Source organism: Diadema antillarum, unplaced genomic scaffold (assembly GCF_040938485.1).
Source record: "Diadema antillarum isolate AM-2024a unplaced genomic scaffold, OU_Dant_1.0 seq00000923_RagTag, whole genome shotgun sequence".
Taxonomy (NCBI): Eukaryota; Metazoa; Echinodermata; class Echinoidea; order Diadematoida; family Diadematidae; genus Diadema; species Diadema antillarum.
The window spans coordinates 707,701-734,552 of record NW_027271774.1 but is presented as its reverse complement, the minus strand read 5'-3'; the positions used below and the strand labels follow the sequence as shown (position 1 = coordinate 734,552).

Below are 26,852 nucleotides of genomic sequence, written 5' to 3'. Positions count from 1 at the left end.
AAATTGTATAATATATTTGTTAATTGTTTTTCTGATTACTATGTTGAGACCATTCTAAAGTCATATTCTTTCAGATCATAACATGATTGTTTTTTTTTTCCTGTCCTACCTCTCTCTCACCCAATCTACCGATTTATAGACTTATGTCAAGGCCTTCTCGCTGTATTGGGTGAGCGAAGCGAGCCCAGCCGAGCGCGACAGTCCATGCAACTCAGCCCGAGCTCACTTCGTTCGCCCCATTCGCTCACCACGATACAGCGAGAGGGCCTTGGCATAAGGCTAACCGATGTATTGTTCAGGCATGGTCTTGACAATGCCATTGTAGTCAATATGGGACGGAAGGTGTCAACATTGAATGAGACCGTGTAGGTTTGGTGGAGGTCAGGGCCATGTGTGCATGTTCAACACTTTTGAGGCACGTTGGTTCACGCGTGACAAAGAAAGTAAGGGTTCCGAGAGAAGAAATCAAGAAATACAGAAGGAATAAAGAAACAAAATAATAAGTGGCTCATACTATTGCTCCATCTCCATACAGTCGTTTCGAAACATAGTACATGGAGTTTACATCATGAATGCGACACTGTACAAATACACACCCACTATGATGTAACGCGTCATTTTCTCTTTATGTACCCACAGCTCGAATACTCTTCCAGACTTTCGTATAACTAGTAATTCTCAGTGGAGCTGAGTATACAGAGAGGTCATCGAGGCTACTCACGCACTTTGGCTTGCACTCGTCTGTTCATCGTGATTCCCAAGCAGGCTACAAACAGTGCATGTCGTTAAGATCATTGTCCAGTTTTCGAATTGCATCAAACATCTGGAATATGAGACTAGCTGGGGTAATGTTGACATCGAGGTGACGTTGCAGACCCGTCTCTGGTGCAAGGCTGTGAACTTTTGCCGTTGTTTGGGGTCGGAACGCTCTTTTCTTTCTTGGAAAGCAACTGAAAGACAGCGCAGCATCATGATGGACAAACTCAGCATTCACGAAAGATTCAAGTTTGCTCGACAGCCGATCAAGCTCGATCAGATTCCACGCGATCAATTCCCGCTGATCGTGCGAATCGTCGAGTGCACGGTGGAAGGAAGTGGTCTATCTAATAAAGAGGTAAACGCTCTTTAAAGACTGAATACTTTGACGAAAATTTGTTTGTTTGTTTGCTCTTTAAAGACTGAATACTTTGACGAAAATTTGTTTGTATATGTATGTATATAAAGGACTGGATATATTTACCTTCGTTTATTTTGTCTGTGATATTCCAAACCTCAGGTTTACAGGGGTAATTGAGTTTTGAATTATTGTTTGTGGCTACAAGGAAAGCAATGAAATGTTTTTACACAAGCAGCCGCTGGACCAACAGCTGAAAGTGCCGATCGAGTGACTACACAGAGAGCGCTTTATTGTGACCTTATTATTGGTATACAAATACTAAATTTTATACCGTATAAGTATTTGTCTTTAACTCTTTAACCAACTAAAGATAAAAAGAGATCACATTGGAATGCGCCTGAGCACAGGGAAAAACCTGAAGAAACGTTCTAATGAAGTAATTCTACAGTGTTTCATAAAGCTCTTAATAGTGAGAGGATGTATTAAAGTTATCCCAATCCTTTTCTATGTGAGATCACGGGTATATACATGTAGTGTTTGGGGACCCTTTGGAATGACCAAGGAAAAAACATACAGTATATCCAAATATTGATTCAAATCGGCAGGCTGTCCTCATCATGACGATAGTGGGAACTGCATCTAGAAAATGTGACTACGCGTTGATGATGAGTTTCGCAGGTGCCAAAGGTTTCTGATAGACAAATAGGAGTGACGTCATTATTGCCATCCCCAGAAACGCTGTCCATCAAAATTGATAGTCGGCACCACAGTTACAGTGGACTCTTCTTTAACGAAGACCTCGGGACCGTTTTTGTTTTTCTTTCGTTATATCGAAATTTCGTTATAACCGAGCAAATAAACAATAAAGAATATAGAGCGGATAATGCTGCGACCTGCAGTGAATTTCAAATTCGTTGATACCGGAATGTCGTTGTACATAACCGTGTTCGTTATAACGGGAGTGCAATGTATTGGCATCAGTGTCTAATCTTTGATAATCGTTAGTTGAATACCGTCTGCTGTTGTGCAGATCAGAGCAAGTAAACATCCCACTACCTCGTTCACCTACTCCCCCACCTCCTCCTCAGATCCTCCGGCTAAATGGAGACGGCTTCGAGAGACGAGTTCTGGCGGTGGACTCCTCCAAACGAACGTGGAGCTTTCCAGTCCACACCGGCGCCAAGTTTGATATCGTTGGCAAAAAGAATGGTAGGCTTCTTTTTCAATTTTACTCCTTCAGTTTACTAATTTCTGCTTAAAGGACAAGTTCACCTTCATAAACATAAGGATTGAGAGAATGTAGCAATATTAGTAGAACACATCATTGAAAGTTTGAGGAAAATCGGACAATCCGTTCAAAAGTTATGAATTTTTGAAGTTTTTGTGCAGTAACCGCTGGATGAGAAGACTACTGCAGTGTATGAATAACTTAGATGTCACATGCGTACAACAATATAAGGAAAACCTAAAGAGATTTTCACAAAATTTCATCTTTTGAAAAAAGTACACTTTCCCTTGACTCGTTTCCGACATATGTTATGGGTAATATTATTCCCCCTGCCCTATGAAAGATGCAAGTCAAGTGCTCTTTTATTATGCGAAAAAAATGAAAATATGTTAAATTTTCTTTACATTTTCTCTATACTGTTGTACGCATATGACTCATAAGCTATAGTAGTCTCCTCATACAGCTGTTCCAACACAAAAATTTGAAAAATTCATAACTTTTGCATCGATTGTCCAATTTTCCTCAAACTTTCACTGATGCGTTCTAGTAATATTGCAGCATTCTCTCAATCCTTATGTTTATGAAGGTGAACTTGTCCTTTTTAAATGTGATGCTCGAGATGGTGGTATCGGTTTTGGTTTCGAGATTTGCAGTGTGCAATTCCGACTTTGGTCATAGTCTTCAGGCCTTCTATCACAAGGTCGCTTACTTACAAGCACGAATTGCCTTCTTGTTGGCTAGGTACAGCGACGTACAGCTAAATCGCAGTGCAAAATGTAGCGTATTTAAGTTTGTGTTTACATTGTAATATGTCATTATCATGATAATGCTTCATGCGTGTACGTTTACACTGTCTGTGAATGGCTTTGCGTGTACGTTCACACTGTCTGTGAATGGCTTACTTACAATAATTTGATATTCTGCCATTACATCATCTTTAGCTCGTTGCCTGTCTGCAAGATAATGCGATACCATGTAACGACCAGAAAGCATTGTGTTAACCACACAGCCTATCAACATTTTGCCCTGGCATGCCAAACAAATTGGAAACTAGAACCACTAGGAAGTGATAACATGATTAAAAGGAAAGATAGCGCCCCATCCTTTGCCTAAACCCGTAAAAGACTAGTCTCGAGAATACTCGGGCAGGTGTCTATAATAATTATGGGAAACGTGTGATATACAACATGAAGTTTGTACCTCAAAAGACTGTCCCGCCTTGTCAATTCAAGATCATAAAGAATCTCTCCCTACTCTTATTACCTCCGCCAAGGGAGGAGGTTATGTTTTTGTAACCGTCGGTTTGTGTGTTTGTGTGTTTGTTAGTTAGTTAGTTAGTATGTCCGTGTGCAAAATAACTCAAAAAGTGGTTAACGGATTGGGATGAAACTTGCAGGAAAGGTTTAGAATGATACAAGTAACAAATGATTAAATATTGGTAGTGATCCGACAATTTTGGGGGGAATTTATGAAGGATTTTTGATATTTTGGAAGGTAGGGTCAATAAACTTGGGAGTTCAGGCTGCGCGTATTTGAGGTTTGCATGGGCGCACTAAAGTGCGTGCTATACTAGTTTCAACTTGCGATCTCAGAGTGCTTTTCTAGTGTTTTTAATGTAAAGATTTTGATCTGTATTTATATTTTCTCACGTTCGTCTTGTACTTTCGTTTGCGTTTACCGTACTATGCATATAGATGCCCATGGTTCCACTTATATACGGGAGATTATCGAGAATTCAAGCAACAAGAGGCCGAAGAAAATTCGATTCTCGCAGATCGACACTTCGCAGATTCGCGTCGCCGGCCAGGATCCAGACCCGATACCGTCCGATCTGATTCTGAAAATCAAACAAGTCAGCCAGGTCCGATACTTTACCGCAAATCGCCTCGTGGCCGGTAAGTCGGAATCTTCCGTAGACTTTATGGGTAGAGAAGATGAATGATCATGGTTTGGTAGATATATGACATGGTGATGGGGGCGCGGTGGCATAGTGAATAAGATTCCCGACTCCCAATCGGAGGACCCGAGGTCGGACCTCACCCAGTGCTAGAGTCCTTGCATACGATTTTTTTGTTTGTTTGTTTGTTTGTTTTTTACCTGCCATGTCCTGGACCCAGGTGTATAAATGCGTATCCGGCAATTACCCCCTGCTAAATACTGGTTAGTGGTAAGTTGAGAGTAAAGATTAAGGTAAGGATTAAGTTTAGGGTTAGGAGTTTCGGTTAGGGTTAGAATTAGGTTCAGGATTATAGGATTGGGGTCAGGGGAAGGGTCCGGGGTAATTGCCCAGGGGGTAATTGCCCTAGACCCGCTAAAATGGGTACCTGACAAGGCCAGGGTAATAATAATGGGAGGGTCCATTTGTAGAGCAGTGGCGACACTGAAGAGGCTACCCTGGACAAAGACATTTTCATGGTTCATCTTGAGCGGTGGAACACGAACGTCGTATAATTTGTCCAACTTTCTCGTCTCGCTATTACTATCCCAAACAGGCTTGCAAATATCAGCTTGCACAATCTAACCTAACAGTGTTCGAATCTTCTTTTGTTTTTGTCTTTATTTGAAAACTCTGTTAACAGTATAAAAAGAATAACAAAACCCCTGCAATGTGTATTGGGTATATCTGTGTCAGTTTTGATTACTTCAGGAAATAGCATGAAATAAAGCAACTGTAGTTTTCATTCCAATCAACTCCACGTATACACACGAGGAAGTGACTCAATGACTAACTTTAATGAAACTTGCCAACGAAGAGTTCGAGTGCTTGTCTCTGTTGACAAGTTCTGAAACATTGAATGTTGCTGCTATTGAAAAGGACGATTTTGCAAGGAGGATATCGAGTCTTTTTTTTTCTATAACAATGACTTCTTTGATTGGTACTACAGAGTTTTTTTTTGTGTGTTCAGTTAACTTTTCGTTTTGGTCCTTTTTTGTTTTTGTTTTTTCTCTCAGTTCTGTAAAAAGAGAACTTTGAGTGCAGCACACTTTAAAGATTTTTTTTTTTAAGGGAAACATCGCAGCATGTACAACTCGAGTAACACCAAAACAGAAGAATTGGCATGACTGATGAATTAAAAAAAAAAAAAATCATTACATGCATGCATACATGCGGGCGGTGAGCTGGCTCAGTCGGTAGCGCGTCTGCCTCACGATCCTAAGGGCACGGGTTCGAACCCTGCAAAGAGCTTGGGTGTTTAACACGGTGAAGTGGTCCCACATCACATCCAACTGGACCCCATGGAAGACCAGCTAAGTGTAGCTAAATATGGGCTATCCAGCCATCTTCTCAGATGGAAATGAACAAACAAAGAAACAAACAAACAAAAATACCAGATAATATATATATATATATATATATATATATATGATTATCATTATCAATATTAGTATTTTTATTATTACTACTACTACTATTGTCATCATTACTTACAACTTTTTAATAGAATAAAAACTTCATCACGTTTTCAAGTTTTCATAAGTGAGCCACATTCGTGATGATAAATGCAAGGTAGATTAGTGGATGACGTCAAAATCCTCGCTTTTACGCGGACTTTACCTTTGAAAATATCCCCCCCCCCCCCAAAAAAAAAAAAGTTTTTTTTTGTTTGGTCATCAGTTATTATCATGTGCTACATTATAACATTTTTTTTCTCTAAAATGTTATCACTAAGTTGCCACTACTCTGGAATTAAATGCATGTGGAGGAGTTAATGTCTTCTATTTCCACTAATTATTCTATGGAGAGAATTGGGTGATGATTTGTGTACAAGCCCATTTCAAGACTAGGGGAGTCGTAGCCTATCTGAATTCATAATGATGACGTCTTGGTTGCTCTTTAGAGAAATAGTTGCTCTGTGAAAAGCAAGCTAAACATTGATAGTCCATAAGTTCCCCTCTCCATTTTAGACCATGTCAATAAACATTTAACGCCCTGTGTTCTTTTATTCTAATTCTTCTCTTCTTCCTGTCAACTCTCTCACACAAAGTTGATTTTCGGTTTTTACGTTGTTTGTTGAATTTAATTATGGATAAACATTCAATGAGATGATTCAAGTCGGAAAAGCTGATTCGACTGTTCTGTCCTGTCTATCTTCCCCACTGTCCCTATTTGCTCTAGGTGAGATCGATCCAAAAGTTATCATACTGCCTTCCAGCATCGATGTGACGATTACAGTAGCAACCGGATTAATCGGTTCACCCCAGTCTGCGATGACGTCATACATGGATGACTTGACGCAGGGACTGAAGGCTTGGGTGAACTTTGACATGTGTCGCGGAAGCTCAGGTAAATCGAATACCAGAGTGAGAGAGGTACTGTACTTACACAGGGTAGTGTAATTAACCCCTCCCCTCCCCCCCCCCCCCCATTAGACCTGGGTTCCATGACATTTGCTCCTGCGACAATTGCTCCTTGAAATGTATGAACTTTAAGCCGAACATAAATTCTACCCACGAACATACTGTATTATAACCTTACTCCAATCCTAACCCTCACATCACACACAACCTAAAACCTCATCGAAGCCCTAACCCGAAGTTCTTGGGGAAAAAATGAGACCGGTGCAAGTGTCGTAGGAGTAATGGTGGCGTCTAGACCTCACGTTTAGAATGGACGTCTTTTCTAATTGGTTGTCTTCATGTGTTGTTGTTTTGGTCCATGTTCCACAACTGGATTTGCAGGTGCATCATGTAATCTTCCCGCCAAATTTTGTAATGATATCAATGTGAATTTACCGTCTTATGTGGTGATTATCAAAACTCAAATACTATTTCGTAACACGTGTTCGCATTCCTTTTATCTTTCTGTGTACATAATGATTATGGGGATGTGACTTACTATATCGATGTCCGCAAACTAATCCTTTTAGGGGATTATATTATTTAAGAAGCAAAAACCCCATCCGCCCCCCATATATATATATATATATATATATATATATATATAATTGTCTATCACTGATATGATTGTCTGTCATCAATTTAATATTTAGTTTTGCAAAGGAGTTGGTTTTTACTATCGGAGATGATTCTTGAAGATGAAACCAAACAAAGTCATATGATTGGAATAAAACGATAAAATCGAGAAAATTTCCGAGGATTTGTAAATCCGATCATTTACGTTCATTTGAATCATACGAAGTTCATGCATTTCAATCTCATTGAGGATTTAAGACTGATGCATGTGTACTGGCATAACTCTTACTTAGTTCAAACTCATATGTTTATTATAATTCATTGTGCATCCTCATTGGGTATATGCGTATCATTTTTCGTTGTTATATAATATATTTGATGTATTTTCAGTGATAGATATGAAAATAGATTGAAATTTGAAATTGAAATTATTCAAACTTATTAGCATGGACTTGACTTTTTTTTTTCGAGAATTATCTCCGATCGTTAAAAAAGACTCCTATCCCAACCTAAATTTCAAAATGACGACGAAACAAAATGTATCCGAAATGGTTACTGTTCCGTATTGAGAAACGGACTTGCTATACATGGGTACAAGAATATAATTTGAATGAAAAATAAATCCAAATCGCTACATCGTTTCATTTCAGTTTCCTTATTTCATATGTATGGAAACCAATTGTCGTTACAGATATCCTTTTATACGAGGAAGGGTCTAAATCGTCGTTGGGTAGGAAAACACTGCCGTCAAAATCCGCTCCTACCAGACCCACGGGGAAAATCGTTCGCGTCAGCACAGTCTTCCAAGCCCAGCGCGCGCGACGCGAACAGCAGCAGGCGACTATCCGGCGTCCCTCTGATTTCGGCGGGAGTACCACGGCGAACGGGTGTTTAAATGGCAATCAGCCCGTGAAGGGCTCGACCATGGCGTCCATGATGGCTGCTTCCCGGGGCGAGAGTATCCGGCGTAACGACCAGCGAAACCAGAGCACGCTGGAGTGGCTGAAAGTGGCGGAGACCGGCAAAACGAACGCCGTGGTGGCGGGGGATGAGCAGCTCAACGAAGAAGAACAGCGCGCCCTCATGCGGCACCGCATGCGTCTACTGGCAAGCTTGGATGACTACGGGTACGGCGGCGAAGAGAGCAGCACGAATGAAATATCAGACAGTGACGTATCGAGGAATAATAATGAAGAAGGAGAGAGGGAGGGAGTTGTCGCAGCCAATGACGTGGAAAGCGACACCAGTCATGCTTCTGAGAATGCGATCAGCAAGGTCGATGACAATGCCACCGCTTCCACAAAAACTAAAGAGACCAGCGAGCGTGGCATCGCAATACCCATCACCATCGAGGAGACCGATGGAAGTCATTACGTGCGGAGGACAGATGGCCGTACAAGAGGAACGGGAACGCACCCCAGGTATGGCGCCTTCCTGGAGGACTCCTTGTCTACTCTCAGCTGTAGTGATCGCGATGAGCCCCCAGTGCTCGGTCAAAGCCGTCTCGTACCAATCGAGTTCTCCGGCTCGAATTTCGTCTCTGTCACCAAGAAGTGGGGGTATCATGACGACTCGTCGTCGGCGGTTACGACATCCAAGGAGGTGACGAAAAGGAAGTCGGTGCTGCAGTTCTTCACTGCGCAGTCAAGCTAGACGGAAACCTCATCTGTCGGCAAACATCAGTCTAGATATCGTGATTCATTAGGGCATTAACATCGCGCAGTACTGCCATCGTATTATTGCAATTGCAGGATTGTTGCTAAATCAGGAGTGTTTGCTAAATCAGGATTTTTTTGTGTGTGTTAAATCATGGGTCACAACCCCACCTACACAAGCAAGGAGATGCCTGAAGGCTGCATTACGTAGACAGTACAATAATTGTAGCATGCCTTTCGCCCCCTTGTGTTGAATGATAACAAGCGGACTCTTTGAAAAGAGGATGCACTTTGTTCAGAAATATGAGCGCGCATCTAACGGGCATCAATCTAATTTTATAGACCAGAGGCGCTCTACTGTTGTGTGACGTAATGGCAATTATAACTATGTCCTAGGTCATCAGTCTCTTATGCTTATCTTGTGACGCTGAAAAAAATCAAACGTGAAATACAGCAGAAGAACGATAGGTGGAAGGGCATTATGATTTATGACAGTAATAGACAAGATTTTGTAAAATCTTTTCAAAATATTTGCTATGTGTGAGTAGTACAATCATTTTCCGATGTCTTTCTGAACGATACTTCCTGAGTGAGAAATACCTATGATAGTTCTGCACTATTTATTGTGATTGTATCATATGCCAAGTGATTCTGTAGTGAAACATGTTTCTTTCATTCAATGATGGTTTACATTGTCTTATTCCAGTTGACAATCCGTTCTTGATGTTCGAATTGGCCTACAATATTGAAGGTATGTTTTATGGAATGCAATCTTGTAGATATATTTCAAAGGGATGGTACAGTTTGGTTGAGATGGGGCTACAGGTTTCCACCTGTTTTTGGTGAGATGATGAGAAACCTCTTATGAAATGTTAAAGAACATACATTCTAAAAGGAGTTCAAAGTTAATGAATATCCGTTTGAATTGGCTGAGATATCCGAAGTCAAAGAGCTTTTCATTAAAGGCGGGATCCACTTTTTATTATGACCACTTGCTTTACTTTTTTTTAAATATTTCAGCCATTACAAAACCGATTTTCCGGAAATTAACTTTGAATTCATCTTGAAATTGTATGCCATTCAGTATTTCATAAGGGGTTTCTAATCATCTTGCAAAAATTAATATCTTAATCCCCCATCTCAACAGAAACAATACCATCACTTTAAAGAATACAATATTGTAGGTACGTTTTACGGTATAAAATATCCTATTCATGCATGTTTCTCCCGCATTTGTCTATTTTGTCTAAACACTTTAGCTTGACGGCTGGACCGATTTTTCTGTAATATGTTTCTGCCACTATAAGTGGTAACAAAGGGAAGTGGTTTTGCATTTACAATCCAAACATTATTGCGAACAGCTGGCCTGTTTGTGCTTATATATGAAAAGGTAGAGATTATGTTGAAAGCATACGATCATAATAAAAATAATCATAAGAATCTTGCATCTTGTTCTGAAGAGTCTTTGCCTCTAAGTTTTCATGGAAGAGTGCTCTCTCTCTCTCTCTCTCTCTCTCTCTCTCTATATATATATATATATATATATATATATATATATGTATACATATATATAAAGTCACAACAGAGGAATGCAGGGAATGCATTAATAGCCAATCTTGATTTAATGAATAATCCGAATTTTCGAGGAACCTTCCTCTTCTTCAGGGATGACAGTGCGATGACAGGGATTTCTAGTACTGCCAATACGCGGAACAACTACAATGTTTTATACATATATATATATATATATATATATATATATATATATATATATATTCACTATCATCGACCGGAAGGATGACACAGCAAAGCAACCATCATTTTCTTTACAACGATTCTTTCATTATCAGTAATTTCTCACTAAACACAAAACAACTATTGTAAACATGATGATCAAAGTTGTTACTTTACGATGTATAAGTGTGCGTAAGACCACGGAGGTGAGTCAAGTAATACCACTGCATATACGGTATACTTTAGCTAATAAACTTATGATATACATTTGTAGTATCATACATGTGTACCTAGGGGGAAGAAGGAGGGGGGTGGGGGAGAGAGAGACAGCGTACTAGCTAGGAATTCAGAAGCTTATCAAAAATTTCCCTGGTGATCAAATGGTTAGGTAATTGACTTGATGATTAAATGATAAGATGCAAAAAACAAAAACAAAAAACAAACAAACAAACAAACAAACAAAACATCGGGGGAAAAAAAGAAGCAAAACCGAAAGGAATCTAGCCGTTTTTTCTTCCCAAAAAGGATGAGGGAAAAATATAGTTGGGCAATATGAAGCAAGCTACAGGCAAGCAGAATTCAGCTGAATTTCGTGCAGTGAAAGTTTGTTTGTTTGGTGTTTTTTTATTCCTATAAATGAAAGAGCAATTAAATGTTACTCAAAAAAATATGTAAAATAAAAGTAGAGTCAGTGTCACAAATAAAGAAAATTTCCTCCATCAAAAAGTACACGAAAATGAAAGAAGAATTATATATATAAAAAAAGCTTGAGGCCTTGTTTAAGTTCTTTCAGGTGTCAGAAGTGGTTGTAGAGGCATAGGCCTACATCATACAATCTCAAGCACGAACAAAAATGCAAGTACAGATGTACATTGAAAAGTATAACACGCAGACAAAGTAATGTTCATATGTTGATGTCGGAAAAAAAATCCTGACGAGATGTTTGATACATCTTTAAACACAAGAAAGTTAAATGGGGCAGATCTCTTATTTGATTGATTGACTTATTATCATTTTTATTATTTTGCAAAGGCTATGCTAACTTTCAACATAAAATTACTTTTACAAAAATAATTGTAGATTCTATTGCTTATGTCAAGCATCTGAGACACATTATGGGGCAAGAGATTCTGGAAAAGAAAAATCCACTATTCAAACTGGCTGTAAAGAATGGCTCAATTGCATTTCAGACGTAGGTGGAGCTGTTAACATTATACACTTTCATCAAAGCCGGGACGTTTGTGCAGAGAATGACTTAAAATGAAATATATATACAGAGTAATGTAACAGAATCCAATATCAGTGATCCTCTAACAATACATTTCTATCACGGTCATATAGTAATTACGTGGTCTCGAGTAATTTTTCTATGAATAGAATTTCCCGTGTATACACATCTGCGCATTGTACACCTGCGATGCAATATCCACTCAACAACAGAAAGGATGAGAAAAAATAAGTTTAAGTACGATATTCAAATTCACCGGACTCTTGTGAGCAGATCATACGTAATGACCCACACATTTACATAAGAAATAAAGTTATATAGTGTTACGATGTCACTGCTTTACAAGTCCCCTAATGGACAGCACGCAATTCTTTGATAACATCAATTTCAAGAAATTACTTTCAATTAAATCATACCCTTCATCCTTGCCTAAAATCATATCGATTACACTTGACAGGTAGATTGTTTCTATACGGAGAGTTGCACTATATTAGGGATCTACATCGTTACCCCTCGTCTAAGGTACATACTTATACTACAAGTTATTCAACCAAGACACTTTCGTAGAGACAGTAGAAAAAAAAATCACAAGATTCCGAAAATTTTTGTCCGACCTCAATGACCTTATCATCGTTCTACATGAATGACTTCACCCTTTTTTGTTGTTGAATGCAAACTATACCATGCTTTTTTTTCACTACACTTATCTCTTAAAAATGCTTGTAATATTGATAATCATTCACATAATATTTCTATACATTTTTGATATCTGTTTTCAGAGTTGCAACTTACGAGGAATGCGCTGCTTCTAATAGCGAAGTGTACAATACTAAACATTATTACTTCAAGACGTTGAGATCTAACATTGACATTTATTTATCAATTTGATATTCATTACGTATACTTATGCAAACCGACATGTACTTCTTGTAACTCATTATTTACATTATACGTGTACATGTCTGCCTTCTTTCTTTTGCTTATATCGAATTCCCAAGAAAGTAATCGACTTAAATACACACTTAAGTAGAGCGTCCGTAGAGTTCTAGACGAAAGACGGTGTTTGTTTGTGTGTTCCAAGAAATGGGTTCAAGTCGGACGTAACGGCAATACATCGGGTTGGGGAGACGATTAAACAGTACCGTTTGACTGTCCCAGTTGGCTGTAAAAATCTGAAAGAAGGTGACAGAGGGGGAGTTTTTATATATATTTGTCTTTACAATCACTACACATACATATCCACATATATATAATATTTTGTAACTACTTGATCACATAGAAATCCCTTTCAGAGAAAGAGACAGTAACTTATGTATATTGAATACATATTAAATTATATATAAATATATATATATATATATATATATATATATATATCATAAGGGCGCTAAATCCATCATTTTTCAGTGGATTTAACGCCTTTTGGAAGCAAGCTCTTCTATGTGTGTGCGTATGTACTTAGCATCAGATATGTGTGTGCGCACCCATGTGTGTGTGTGTGTGTGTGTGTGTGTGTGTATCGCTGTGTGTAAAGTTCACATTTACGTGTACTTTATCTTTAAATTGAATCAAGTCGGCGTAACGATTTACATTCACAATTAATGAAGGTGATTCCTTCTACACAGTAAAGTGAGCAGTAAAGTAATATGTCATAGTAACACTGTGGGAACAGAACCATTCGGATAGGGATGTCCAGGTTTGTTGTTGTTGTTGTTGTTGTTGTTGTTGTTTTGTTGTTGTTGTATGAAGGGCAGAATAAAAACACCCTTCAAGAAAATAATCATTTTCATCGATATTTTGTGAGCACTGAAGCTTAACGTACTTGCATAATCGAGAGATTGAGTAAAGACTTTTTTATTTTCATTTCTGCTACATTGTTTAATCTGTTAACAGTTTTCCTAGCCAATCACGTGATTTTAGGATTATTATCACTTTTTTTAGCTGCTTGTACATCATAGAATCATCATTTTTCGGAGACTAACATATTTCACACTAGTACAGACTCTTGGAAATGTGCAGCAATAAGTGGACTTCGCAATACTCGGCAAGGTGCCTTGTCTGAAAACGAAACATTGGAGAGTTGAGGAAGTCCGGTGCAGGAGTCCTGGCCCTAATAAAAAGGGCCTTGGCGATGTCCATAAGTTGCCTTCATTCAACAAGTGGTTTCAATTTTCTCCCTTCCGATCCCATAGAGAATGTACCGAGGCGATTAACATGTCGCCATATTTGCCTCAGGTCCGATCAATCCGTATTTCACAAAATCGCCTTCTCCAAGCTCGTCTAGCTTCTTGATGAAATAATCCCTATAGCAGCTGCAACACAGCTAGACTGGGATGAGTTGGTGCAGTGGCAGTATGTGATGGTGCACGTGATTATACCAAAATATGTACAATTCAAAACGTGATGCACTTGCAAGTAGAAGATGCTCTTGAATTACAGCATCATGTCACCGATGGGAGGCTTCATTCTTCCAATAGCTGGAAGGGCAGCCTCCTGGAAAGCAGCAAAGGGTTTTCGCTGTTACTGCTTGAGGTGGTAGACAGTTCCATATACAGATGGCTCGAGGATAAAAAGAAAACTTATAGGGATCTATGGTGGCCACAGGTACTGTAAACTTGAGGCTGTGGTCGTTTCTGCTGATGTATGGGGCTGGTGTTATGAAAGCTGGGAAGGAGATATTTACAAGTTGTTGCCGTATTTTAAAGAACATTGTGGATTGTACAAGGAGGCGACGTGTGTGTGCAAAGGATCCAATCTAAGCTGTCTCACGAGACTCGAAGATGATGTGGTTGTTCGGTAGTCCTGGGTTACAAAACGTGCAGCTGCTCTCTGGATTAGTTTTTCTACACACTGTGATATGTTTAGGGATTCCACGCTTCTGAGCTGCATTCAAGTTTTGGAAGAACCAGTGTTTTGTATGCATTTTCTTTTACCGTCTTTGGACATGGTACAAGAGTTCAGCGCAGCAGGTCAAGCGTCTTGCTGGCATTATTGGCCTTTAGCTGGCAATGTTCATTCCATCGGAGGTCTTTAGTAACTGTAATTCCCAGATATTTGTAGCTGTCAACTCTAGGGATGGATTCATTGCATAGTGTATAGTTGTACAAGTCGGGTCTACGTTTACTTGTAATGGTAAGCACTGCGCATTTCTTCACATTTGAAAGACATTAGCAAGACTTTGGACCAGGTGGATATAAGACCTCAAGATCACGTTCCATAGGGAGATGTTGTCATCTTCTGAGTGGATGTCCCTATAGATAACACTATCATCAGCAAAAAAAAAAAAGGCGCATAGTAGACTGGATGTTATGGTAATGTCATTAATGTAGAGCTGGTCCTATTACGGATCCCTGGGGCACTCATGATGTCACCGGCAGCCATGATGACATGGAGCCGTTGACAATTACTGCATGTTGCCTATCAGATAACAGTGCCATTGTCCAACGGAGTGTATTCCCTGTGATTCCAGTAGAATTAATTTCAGTTTGGTTTCCAACTGGCATTGGAGGACACGATCAAATGCCTCCTGGAAGTCCAGAAAAGCCACACCTCTCTGTCCCCTGCGTTGGAGTGTATGTGCCCAATCGTGTGTTGCTGGGATAAGTTGAGTGTTGGTTGATAGTTTCTGGCGAAATCCATGTTGCTCATTCACGAAGATGTTGTACCTAGAAACATGCTTGGAGATGTGACTAAGCACCACATGCACAATGACCTTGCAACAGATACACACATCATGCATGCACAATTATGTATATCATTATCATTATCATCATCATCATTATCATTATCATAATTATTACTACCAACTTTATGATAGAATATAATCCGTACCATATCTCCACAGGATCCCTGTACGAAAATGAAATTTACTCCATCCGTCCCGTAGGATACTTTGTAGGACATCACCCATGATCCGATGTCAGGTGTACTTCCTTGGGTTGCTATTCCGACGACTTTGAGCTGGGTCAGTAGATCCACCTATGGACAGGATTGACATCATGAGAACGTCGTCAAAGCAAAGCTGGATTTGAAGATTGAACCCTCAAATAGGTGGAGCCTCTCTCCTAGAAAGACCCACATCAGACCCACATCAATGACTTTCATGGATGGGCCAATAAAAAAAAGAACATTTGTTTCAGTGTGTGTGTGTGTGTGTGTGTGTGTGTGTGAGTGTGCGTGTAACCAGAATATGTGCTTCGTTTTTGATGAATAAGTCGTGTTCATACCTGAATCCACTGATATACCCCAGCCTGTCCAAGCACCGCAGTTAATAGCACATCGCTACGGTTCAGTCTCCAGATGGTGCCAGGAAGTTCGCCGGTGGAGCCGGATACATCGAGACTGGAGTCTGGTATTGCACCACTCTCCATGCCCAACGGCACGACGTCGTCAGGAACTCCTAGAGTTAGGCAAAAAAAAAGTCTGTCGTCACACCACGCGATTGTGACACCGAAAACGTGTATAGTGATGGCGTGCAATTTACTTGCGCAGAGCCGAGTTTTCCACCTGAAGGCTTTTTAAGTAATATTGGTATAGAGAAACGGTTCAAAACAAAGTCCACTGGCAAGGTTGTATACGCTTTTGTGTGTTTTTTTTCTTTTTTTTTCACAGTAATATCGCCTCCTTTGCTCTAAGACTGGATCATTCTGTTCATTTCCAACGACTAAACTCACCATACCCTACATGAGTTAGATTATCAAGAAACACAAAGCTCACCTCCAAACTGTAATGAAATCTCTGTTCAGCTTAATGGTAAAGATCAGCTATTATCATAGACTTGAGAATAATGATACGGCGTGGTTTCACATTTTTACCGTTTCGGTAATCATCGTTGTTACAATAGAATTTGGACATTCATTCAAAACACCAATCCTATAAAAAGTAATCCGTTCGTCCATGGATGTTAGGCATTAGTGTACGCGAACACAAATACAAGGAAATGTAATAGGTCTCTTTTAACACGTAATCATGCAAATCCTATCACTGACTGGGTATATGAACAACTTATTCCATTATCTCATGTGATTGGTTTAAGTGAGCGATGAATTAATGTTGGTACATAAGAAAACGGATGGACGGGCTTGCCCCTTATATTCGCCATCCGTTCGTGGATATCGTCGAAAACTGACCTGGGGTTTGTTCGTATACTTCCAGTCGCAAACAAGTATATTGATGGTATGTGAGCGGAGCAACTCTCACCGACTGGCAGTTTTGTGGGCGTGGCAGGGCGTTGTAGACTACCGTGTTGCGATCCACGTTACCCTGGAATATCTGAAGGAGACACGGTCAAATGCTGAGAGGTACGAAAACTTAGAGGTCCTGTTTACCTTTGGGAGCAGTGATTTAAAACAATGTTCAAGATATCACATTTGATGCATATGTGTAGGTCAGTTGTATCACAAAACATCCTACCATTGAAGAATTTTGCAATAGAACCTGTTCAAGATATCACATTTGATGTATATGTGTAGGTCAGTTGTATCACAAAACATCCTACCATTGATGAATTTTGCAATAGAACCTAAAGTGTAAGGAGATATCACTACTTTATTCAATAAATCGCAACTGTAGGCGGTTTAGTCTGAAAACATTTTTATCATAACCATTGTTCATATTTTATGTTTTTAACAACACTTGATATTGATTACACTAATTCATTTTTTTTTTTTACATTGGTTGCCTCTATCCCTAACTCACATTTTGGAGTTATTTTGAAGCATTAATGCTGGGTTTTTATTTCATCTGCAAATGGTAAATTATGCCTTAATTCAAATGAGAAGCTGAGCAACAAAGTGAATTACTAAACCCCAACAAGGCACCTTGCCTAGGACGACGAAGTGACAGTAAATGGTTCAAGTGTAAATTGTTCAGTTTTTGACGCTTTGATAGAGTGAATGAATTGGATGATAGTAAGATATGACGCGACATCTTGAAACATTTTACCAATTATGGCTTTTCTCACAAAGAGTGTCAGGGCCGTCAATGTATATTACTAATCAAGGGACTTTCATTACGACAGAGTGAATTAAATACTAAAGAGGAAACAAATCTTTGAATGGTGCATGTATTTTGCACCTCTTTTTTCCCCCTATGATTATCACAGTCAATTGATAGTATTCAGTAACAAATTGAAGTCCTAGGGTTCTTTCATAATGGGAATCAGCATGTACATGCATTCTTATGTAGAGTATAGAGTTTCCTTCCAAAGTAAGTCAAATATAGCTGTATAGGGTAATCTTTCAAAGTAGTGTTCAAAGTGTACATTTTGAATACTATGCATAACATTGCCATAATTGAAGAATTAAAATATTAGGATGTTATTTGTAGGTTTCTTTCTTTCTTAAAGGACAAGTCCACCTTCATATACACGTGGATTGAGTCAATGCAACAATATTAGTAGAACACATCAGTGAAAGTTTGGGGAAAATCTGACAATCCATTCAAAAGTTAATGAATTTTTAAAATATCTGCGTAATCACTGCTGGAGGCGAAAACTACTACAGTGCATGATGTCACATACGTACAACGATATACGCAAAATAAATAGAATTTCACAAAACTTGACTTTTTGAATGAGGTACACCTTTCTTCGACTTGTTACTGACGTATGTTAGGGGTAATACTATTCCCCCTGACTTCTGAAAGAGAGAAGTCGAGTGTTATTTTGTTATATGAGAAAAGTGAGAATATCTTGAATTTTCCTTATACTTTCGTTTAATATACGCAAACTGTCTCTAATGGACTTGATAATGGGTCTTTCGTATATTCAGATCATTGCAAGTATTTATTTATTATTATATATAGTGATGTATGGCAATTTGTCAATCAGTTACAATGGATAATTCCTTTGTTTATGATCAAGACTTTTGCAGATGTCAATATTTGATGAAAACATGTTTTCATGAAATTAACTGACGTATTCATGATTTTTTTTCTTCTTTATTAATCGAAGACAAATATTTCTGAGCATAAAGTGGTATTGGACCTCAAGACTTTCCTTGTTCAAATTTAATCTTTTTTTCATTTGAATGTGGTGGAAATTAGATTATTACCGTATCATTTCCGGAAGTGTTGCAGATTTCCTCTACGGGGTTGAAGGTCGTTCCGTCGGCACTACACATGACCTTGTAGGAAGTTACCCACTGATCAAGCTCTGATCGACCCTGCGTTGCTATGCCAACGATGCGATGGGAAGACTGCAAATCCACCTTTTGGTACGGATTAATCAAGATTATGAGTGCCTTACCCTTTATGGTCAAAATGGTTTTACTTTATGAACACAGGATTTTTTTTAAAGTTGTAAAGCACGCCCTCCACCTCCCCCCCCCCCCAAAAAAAAAAAAAAAAAAAAAAAAAAACTGAAAAAAAAATCGGGGTCATCCCACGACACCGACACCTACGAGTCATACGGTCCACGAGACCGACATCAAAAGTAGGTCCATGAGTCATACAGCCCATGAGTTATACGGCTCACGAGTCACACAGCCAATGAGTTCGACACTACGCACAAAAGGCTCACGAGACCGATACTGAGCAAAGAAAGCCCACGAGACCGACACTACACAATAAAGGCTTACGAGACCGACACTAGGCAAAAAATGTTCACGAGATCGACACTAGGCAAAGAAGGCTCACGACACCGACAGGATGAACAACGCTATCTGTGGCGCAGCATGATGAACAGCAAGCAGGTGTATACCGGTGTGTGTTTCGCGGAAAGAGAAACGAGGGTGTCTTGATAGTTTCGAAATTATATGTTGAAACATCTCATGCACTTTTACTGAATTTTGTTTATTTTTTTCACAAACGCTCAAACGCGCAAACACAATTGAAAATCAGTTCAGGGGGCGAGGGAGAGCAACATTGATGGGGTAATCCCCTCGCAACTCTCCTTCTCCATCTCTCATATCTTCCTCATGCCATTATCTGGACACCCTATAAAATGTCTTGGTCTACAAAGTGGCGCTGTTCATCCTGTCGTTCCCATGGGCCTTCTTTGCCTAGTGTCGGTTTCGTGAGCCTTTTGAGCGTAGTGTCGGTCTCGTGGGCTTTGTTTGCATGGTGTCGGTCTTGTGAGCCTTTTGTGTGTAGTGTCGAACCCACGGGCTGTATAACTCGTGGGCTTATTTTACTTGATGTCGAACTCGTGGGCTTTATTTATTAAGTGTCGGACACGTGGGCTGTATAACTAGTGGGCTGTATGACTTGTGAGCTGTATGACTCGTGGGCTGTATGACTTTTGAGCTGTATAACTTGTGGGCTGCATGACTCGTGGGTGTCGGTCTCGTGACGTGCACCCAAAAAATCTCCACAAAACGAATTATTATCAAAACAGTACATTTTACATCTCTTCATTGAAATGGACAAAAAAAAAGTAATACCGCATTTTGTTTGTTGTTCATTCTGAGACCTTCCAATCGGTTGCCATCCTTGTTTGGCAAATCAATCCAGTGAATACCTTTATCATCAGTGGGGACATTGCGAAATAGTTTGTGTGGGTGGGAGTATAGTGTTCATGGTTTAACATTTGGGTTAAAGTCACTGCTTACCATTGGAAGCAGTGATTACAAAATGTTCGAGTTACCACTTTTGGTGCATATTTATGTATAGTTGAGTTATGCATAGTTGATCACAAACATACATTTTGTTTTGTCAATACAGCCGCGAATTAAAGGAAATATCACTAATTTTCTCAATAAACCATAACTGTAGATGCTTTATTCCAGAAACAATTTTGATAAAGCTATTGTTTACATAATTTTTTTTCTTCATAAAACAATAGTCAACCTTGATTATACGCATTTAACACTTTGCACATTCGTTATTTCCATTCGTAACTCAGAACTAGAACTATTTTGAAGTCCTAAAGCTTTTTTTTTTCTTTTTTACCTGCACTGGGTAAATAGCGACTTTAAGGGCCAATGTAACCCCTTTAGTTAATAGGTAAAATAGCTTCCGTGTGTTTATTTTTCGGGGTTTTTTTCACTTTTAATTTAGACGTTTAACAGCAATTTAAAAGTAGTTTGCTGTTCAAACGTATGTATAGATAAAGCGTTAGCCGTAGCCCTATGGCTGGGGTCACCCAAATTGATGTCACGCCACTACATTTCTTTTCCTGGCCATCAAAATTTCACGAATTTCCGAACGTTCCACTGGAGAAAAAAAAGAAGCTTTGTATGTAGGTGGATGCTTGTGTGTGTACAATTATGTGTATTTGTGTTTAGATTGATACGTAAGTGCGTAGAGGGAGAGAAAGAGAGAGAGAGAGAGAGAGAGCAGAATGGGGTTTGTGACACAAGAAAAATGAAATGGAACACACAAAATGTGAAAAAAAGGCCTAACCTCCATCTTCCATTTTCTTCATTAAAAAGAAAAATGACAGCATTAAATTCACGTTCTACCTGGAACCACTGGTTGGGTAATCCTCTCTGAGCGGCACACCAGGCTCCCGCTAAATTAATGTCTCCACGAACGTGAGTCAGGTGCAGTCGCCCCCTGCCAGGTCCGTGGGATTCACCATGTCCATACTTCGTGGATGCGCTGAGGCTGATGTCGGGAATGGCGCAGCTCTGGAGGCCGAGAGGTACGGCATCCCTTGGTATGACTACCGGATGGGCGAAAAGGATATAGGGATGAATAAACATACGGGTGATACTGGGGTGACAGAACCTTGCATCTCAAATTTTATTGAAAATCACTTTTACTGGATTAATTGTCAGATAATCACTTGAGTGATGAGACGATCATATTTGTTATATTGCTTTGGCTGTCATTTTTTCTTTTTTTTTTTCTCTCCTGGATATTTATCATTTCTGCAGCAGGTATTATTTCTTGGTGTAGATTAAAAAAAAAAAACATTTCAGTTTATTGCAAACATCAAAACACTGCAATTCTGACAATAACCTTTGATAAGGTTCTCCTGGTATTCATTCCACTAGAAGCTATGCCACGTCTTTTTCAAGTCAATAATGTCCTCCAAAATCATTAAGTGATGCGAACTTTTCATTGTATTTTTTGTTTGGTCGCTAGAAACAGTTATGAGTGGAAGATATATCGACCTCTGTCTATCCTAAATTTTGTTATCTCTGATAAGCCATTTCATTGTACTAAGGTGTTTCGTTAAAAAAAAAAAAATCACTGTCGTATCTGTACAGTCCATTACTGTTGTTAAAATGCATCTAATCATTAGCCTTCGCCAGCACCTTTTATGGCCACAGTTTGTTAATGCGATCATTCACGATCATATCTTTCATCATGAACCATTAGAATATTCAAATTCATGAAATTCTTCCGTCGAAATGTGTTTAATTGCAACTGATTGACCAATTGCCCTACATCGACGTAAATAAGCACTGAATTGATCAGTGTTTTAGCAGTAGCCATGATAAAAAAAAAATCATGGGCGTACATACTCGAGCAGGATTCCAACCTACGACCCTCTGATTGTGTTCATTATCTGTTGTATAAACAAATACTGTTATTTACGTAGAGTAAGAAAGTGTTTTATTGTTATGTTGTTGTTGTTTCATCAGTAACCCTAGTCGGCAAACTCTGTGGCCACAGCTTCATTCTTGTAGTCGATCAAGGATCATACCAGAATCTGTAACGATGGTCGTTGGTATGCAGCCGGTTATTGTTGTTGTCGTTTCCTGTGTGGTAGTTTCCCCTGTAGTGTAAGATACAACAAGAAGAAAGAAACAAAGAGAAAGAAAAGAGAGGCGAATCCCGACCGTCTCCATGACTAATCTATTTCCGAGCAAGCTGCTAAACAAAAAAGAATTTCATGTTAGATTCCGATTTCCGATTTCATTTTATTGTCTATAATTATAGGACATTTTTCAACTTTCTGTTGGCATTTATTACGAATATCCACACACATACACATACATACACACACACACACACACACACTTATCCATCATTTTTTCAATGGATTTAGCGCCTTTTTGAAGCAAGCTCTTCATATACACAACATAATGAAAAATACAGTTTTAGATATACGATTTTACAATCATAATAATTAACTACTCAAAATAAAGTGAACAGATAAATAATTACCAGTTTATTATTTATTACATAATTTATAGTATTTGCAGATCAACAACAGAACAAAAGTGGTAAGAAAACGTTGAGTCCGTACTTTCATTGACCTGTACTAACCTGTACGGAGGTGGGATCTCCTCCCACTCCCATGCCTGTAATATACTCACTAGCATCTGTTTATATTCGTTCAGAATGCTAACAGTATTTTGCACACGAAGAAGGGAATGTGCCACCAAAAGAAACCAAAAAAAAAAAACAAACAACAACAACAAATGTTGCTCACCAAAACGTGGTAGCAACATAGCCGTGAAGACCTACGCCTGCAGTGATTACAAAACAATGATGTGGAAGGAATCCTTCTCCTTGTTACCAAGGATTCTATCTGTAATTTTCAATTCAATTCAATTCAATTCAATTTATTTTCATATTTCTCAATGAAGGAATGTACATCAAATATAACAAAAAACATAGTGAATCATGATATCCAGCTTGGATGTACAGTAAATTAATGTAAGCATGTAAAACATAGCGGTCAATCATCGTACGTTTGGTTCTATGTATAACGCTAAAAGAAATATGATGGAACCTACTTAAAAGCGAGCTTGTTAAGCGTAGGTCCCAAATTCTGAACAGAGTGTAAAGATGAGGAGCACGGATGCAACGTAGGACCAAAATAAAGAAAAACAAAAATGAAAGGCGAAAATATCTGGAACACTAACAGAATCTTCTCAATACAAATAGTGATATACAGACAACTACATTCTGCAGATGTAAGAACAGTTGATTTAACAATGTTGACAATAGTGTAATAATATGATTTGAATAATGGTGAAAAGAGAACAACTCGACATGCGAGTCCTCGGAAGAGATACGGGAAACCTAAAGAGTGAACATACAAGTACTAACATTCAAAGAAGAATTAGAATTACCAGCCAGTATAGCACTGAGGGGAATACAACAAGCCAGCTGTTCACACGTTCCGAAGTCTTAGGGTACGAAAAGGGGTACTGGTGTGAAGGAATTTAAGAGCGCAAACAGAGAGGCTAACTGATTTGAATGACAACAACGAACACAGTAGGAAAAGGCACGTAAACAAGAAAGAAGGAAATTTCAATGGACTTACGCAATGTAATTATTCAATAGATTCTGTCTTAATTTGTATTTGAAGGTCGACAAAGACAAACAACCTGCGAGTTCTATGGGGAGATCGTTCCAGTATTTCGGCCCTGTATACATAATTGTGTTTTTTTTTTTTCGCAAAAATTGTTCGGGTACATGGTAGGTGATAATCGTCACGTTGGCGGGTGGGATAATTATGAATAGAATAATTTCTTTTAAACATATGCAAAAAAAAAATATCAGGAAGATCATTTTTGGATAATTCATACATAATATATTGGAAGTCATTAGCAAAGAAGACCATAGCTTCCACTCATGCGATCTTAAAAAAGTAGGAGTTTGTCACTGTTTGAACATATTATCAGTCTCTATAAACCTTGAAATACACCGCCGCCGAGAGTGCTCCAGTGAAAACAGTAATGCAAGTTAAGTGCCATGGCAGTACGGTAGATGACTATAGGTTTATGTATTAGTTACTGGTAAATGGATGTGTCTTGTTATGCCGCGTAACGTGAGAAAAGCAAAATGACAGCCTATTGTTCACGTTTACGTCATATCCGAACCACTATCTTTTGGGGGCGATGAATAAGTAATAGAATATGACATGTCCCTGAGTTGCAGCTGAAGCGATCTAACATATCTAATCACAATTATGTGGACAGCAAAGATAAAATGTAGAAAGCATATTTGTGGGGGCGCTGTGGCATAGTGGATAAGACTACCAACTCCCGATCGGAGGACTCGAATTCCGCCAGGTGCTTACATCCTTGGACAAGATATTTTTTACCCACTATGTCCCTCTCGACCCAGGTATATGAATGGGTACCTGGCAATGCTAGGGTGATAATAATAGCAGGGCCCTCTGGTAGAACAGTGGCAACACTGGGGAGGCTGCCCTGGGTAAATAAGACCTAATCATTGCATTATCATTATTATTATAATATTGACAAAACAAAAATGTTTTAATGGTATATTTATATACAGTATCTCTCTCTCTCTCTCTCCCTCCCTCTCTCTTTCTCTCTCTCTCTCTCTCTCTCTCTCTCTCTCTCTATATATATATATATATATATATATACACATGTATATATATATATATATATATATATATATATATATATGTATATATAATTTTGTTCCTTTAATACAATCTACCTGGGTCAATGCAACTCGATACTGTTGATATGTGTGGTGCCCATTGTGACATCATCATGGCTAGCTTTGAAGCTGGCGGTACCGAGACCAATTCCTGCTGAACGAAGGACCCGCTACGCCGGTCCCACTTCTTGCCACACGTGATCTTTTCTAGCCCTAGACCGAGTATCATCGGGATTGTAACTATTGGACAAGAAAGAATTATTCCTTTCATCAATGTATTATATACTGGTAATGAATATAATACCAATATTTATCATATCAATCATAATGATGAAAATAATCACACACACACACACACACACACACACACACACAGCCATACATAAAAAAATATGTACATACATGTATACACTCATATGTGTGAGTAGGCCTACATATAGCGTGTGTGTATATACATATATATATATGTATATACATATATATATATATATATATATATATATACATGATAAAGCTAACGTTGATGAATTAATATGTAAGAAAGAACAAGCGCATACAATTTTCAGATTCATTATTACTGTCAAATATGTTTTACGTTTCCTTCAGTTTCACATTAAATAAAAAACAAAACTCTCCACAGGAGAAAATGATCTGTAAACTGTTAACGTGAAAAAAGAAATGTAGCCATATCGAGGATGGAAACTATGAAACATCAACAAACATAATCTGAAATGTCATCGTGGCAGCAAACAATTAGTCTATCGTTTGGACCACCAGAGCCAATTGGTCCATCACAGGCTATGATCACAGTCATGGGCAGGCCCTGCATTGCATATAAAAGAACGGATTTGAAAGAAATCCAAGACGACTTCGTTAAGATACTTACAAATCAGAGTAAGAACCCTGGTCACACCGGATTTTACAGCCATTTTGCCAATCATGTCGTTTACAGGCAAGCTAGAAGGAAAATCAGAAAGTTAAGGTAGAAACCAATCAAAGCCTTAACACATACATGACATATAGTCACTGATAGTATTATATAGTATATAGCCGTTTCAAAGTTGGTGGCACCATCGACCTGTTCTTTTTCTTTAGAGGTTCATTTTAGAATAGCCATCAAAGTAATCGTTATTACTCCCGAGTAGTTCCGCTGGAAAATGAAATCAAATTGACTTGAACTCATGGTCTAAAATATTCCCTTTAAAAGAGCCGTTTCAAAGTTGGTGGCACCATCGACCTGTTCTTTTTCTTTAGAGGTTCATTTTAGAATAGCCATCAAAGTAATCGTTATTACTCCCGAGTAGTTCCGCTGGAAAATGAAATCAAATTGACTTGAACTCATGGTCTAAAATATTCCCTTTAAAAGATCTGCCGGTGAAAGGTAAACAAAGGCTGTCTTGCTCAAATTGTGGGAACAAATGCCATATAAACATATACATACAAATATATATATATATATATATATATATATATATATATATATATATAATTTTTATATGTTAATTACTTTAATGTAATGTTAATTTCTAAATGTTAATTTTAAATGGATAGCATATAAAGCGGACTGTACTTTCACTGATAAGAAAAAAAAAATAAGGAGCGCATAAACAGATTGAGAAGGAGGAGGAAGAGGGGGAGGAGTAGAAAGAAGTCAGGTAAATGGTAAATTGGCACCTCGTCTACAACCACCCTGTCCACTGTCCACCTAGTCTAATG

General features: G+C 38.6%; 2 protein-coding genes across 2 annotated transcripts; one reads left to right on the top strand and one right to left on the bottom strand.

The window, feature by feature from the left end:
* The first annotated feature begins 834 nt into the window (after positions 1-834).
* LOC139741358 (uncharacterized) lies at positions 835-8,912 on the top strand. Its single transcript, XM_071651939.1, has 5 exons — positions 835-1,114; positions 2,206-2,326; positions 4,040-4,240; positions 6,463-6,630; positions 7,951-8,912. The coding sequence occupies exons 1-5, from the start codon at positions 971-973 to the stop codon at positions 8,910-8,912; spliced, it is 1,596 nt and encodes a 531-aa protein (XP_071508040.1). The 5' UTR covers positions 835-970.
* Positions 8,913-14,309: 5,397 nt separating this feature from the next.
* LOC139741357 (lactadherin-like) lies at positions 14,310-25,365 on the bottom strand. The gene is made up of 8 exons (XM_071651938.1): positions 25,194-25,365; positions 22,471-22,542; positions 21,278-21,480; positions 18,929-19,084; positions 17,006-17,147; positions 16,103-16,275; positions 15,747-15,854; positions 14,310-14,369 (listed from the first exon to the last, which is right to left on the bottom strand). Exons 1-8 carry the CDS (start codon positions 25,363-25,365, stop codon positions 14,310-14,312), a joined length of 1,086 nt encoding a protein of 361 aa, XP_071508039.1.
* Between the last annotated feature and the right edge of the window lie 1,487 nt (positions 25,366-26,852).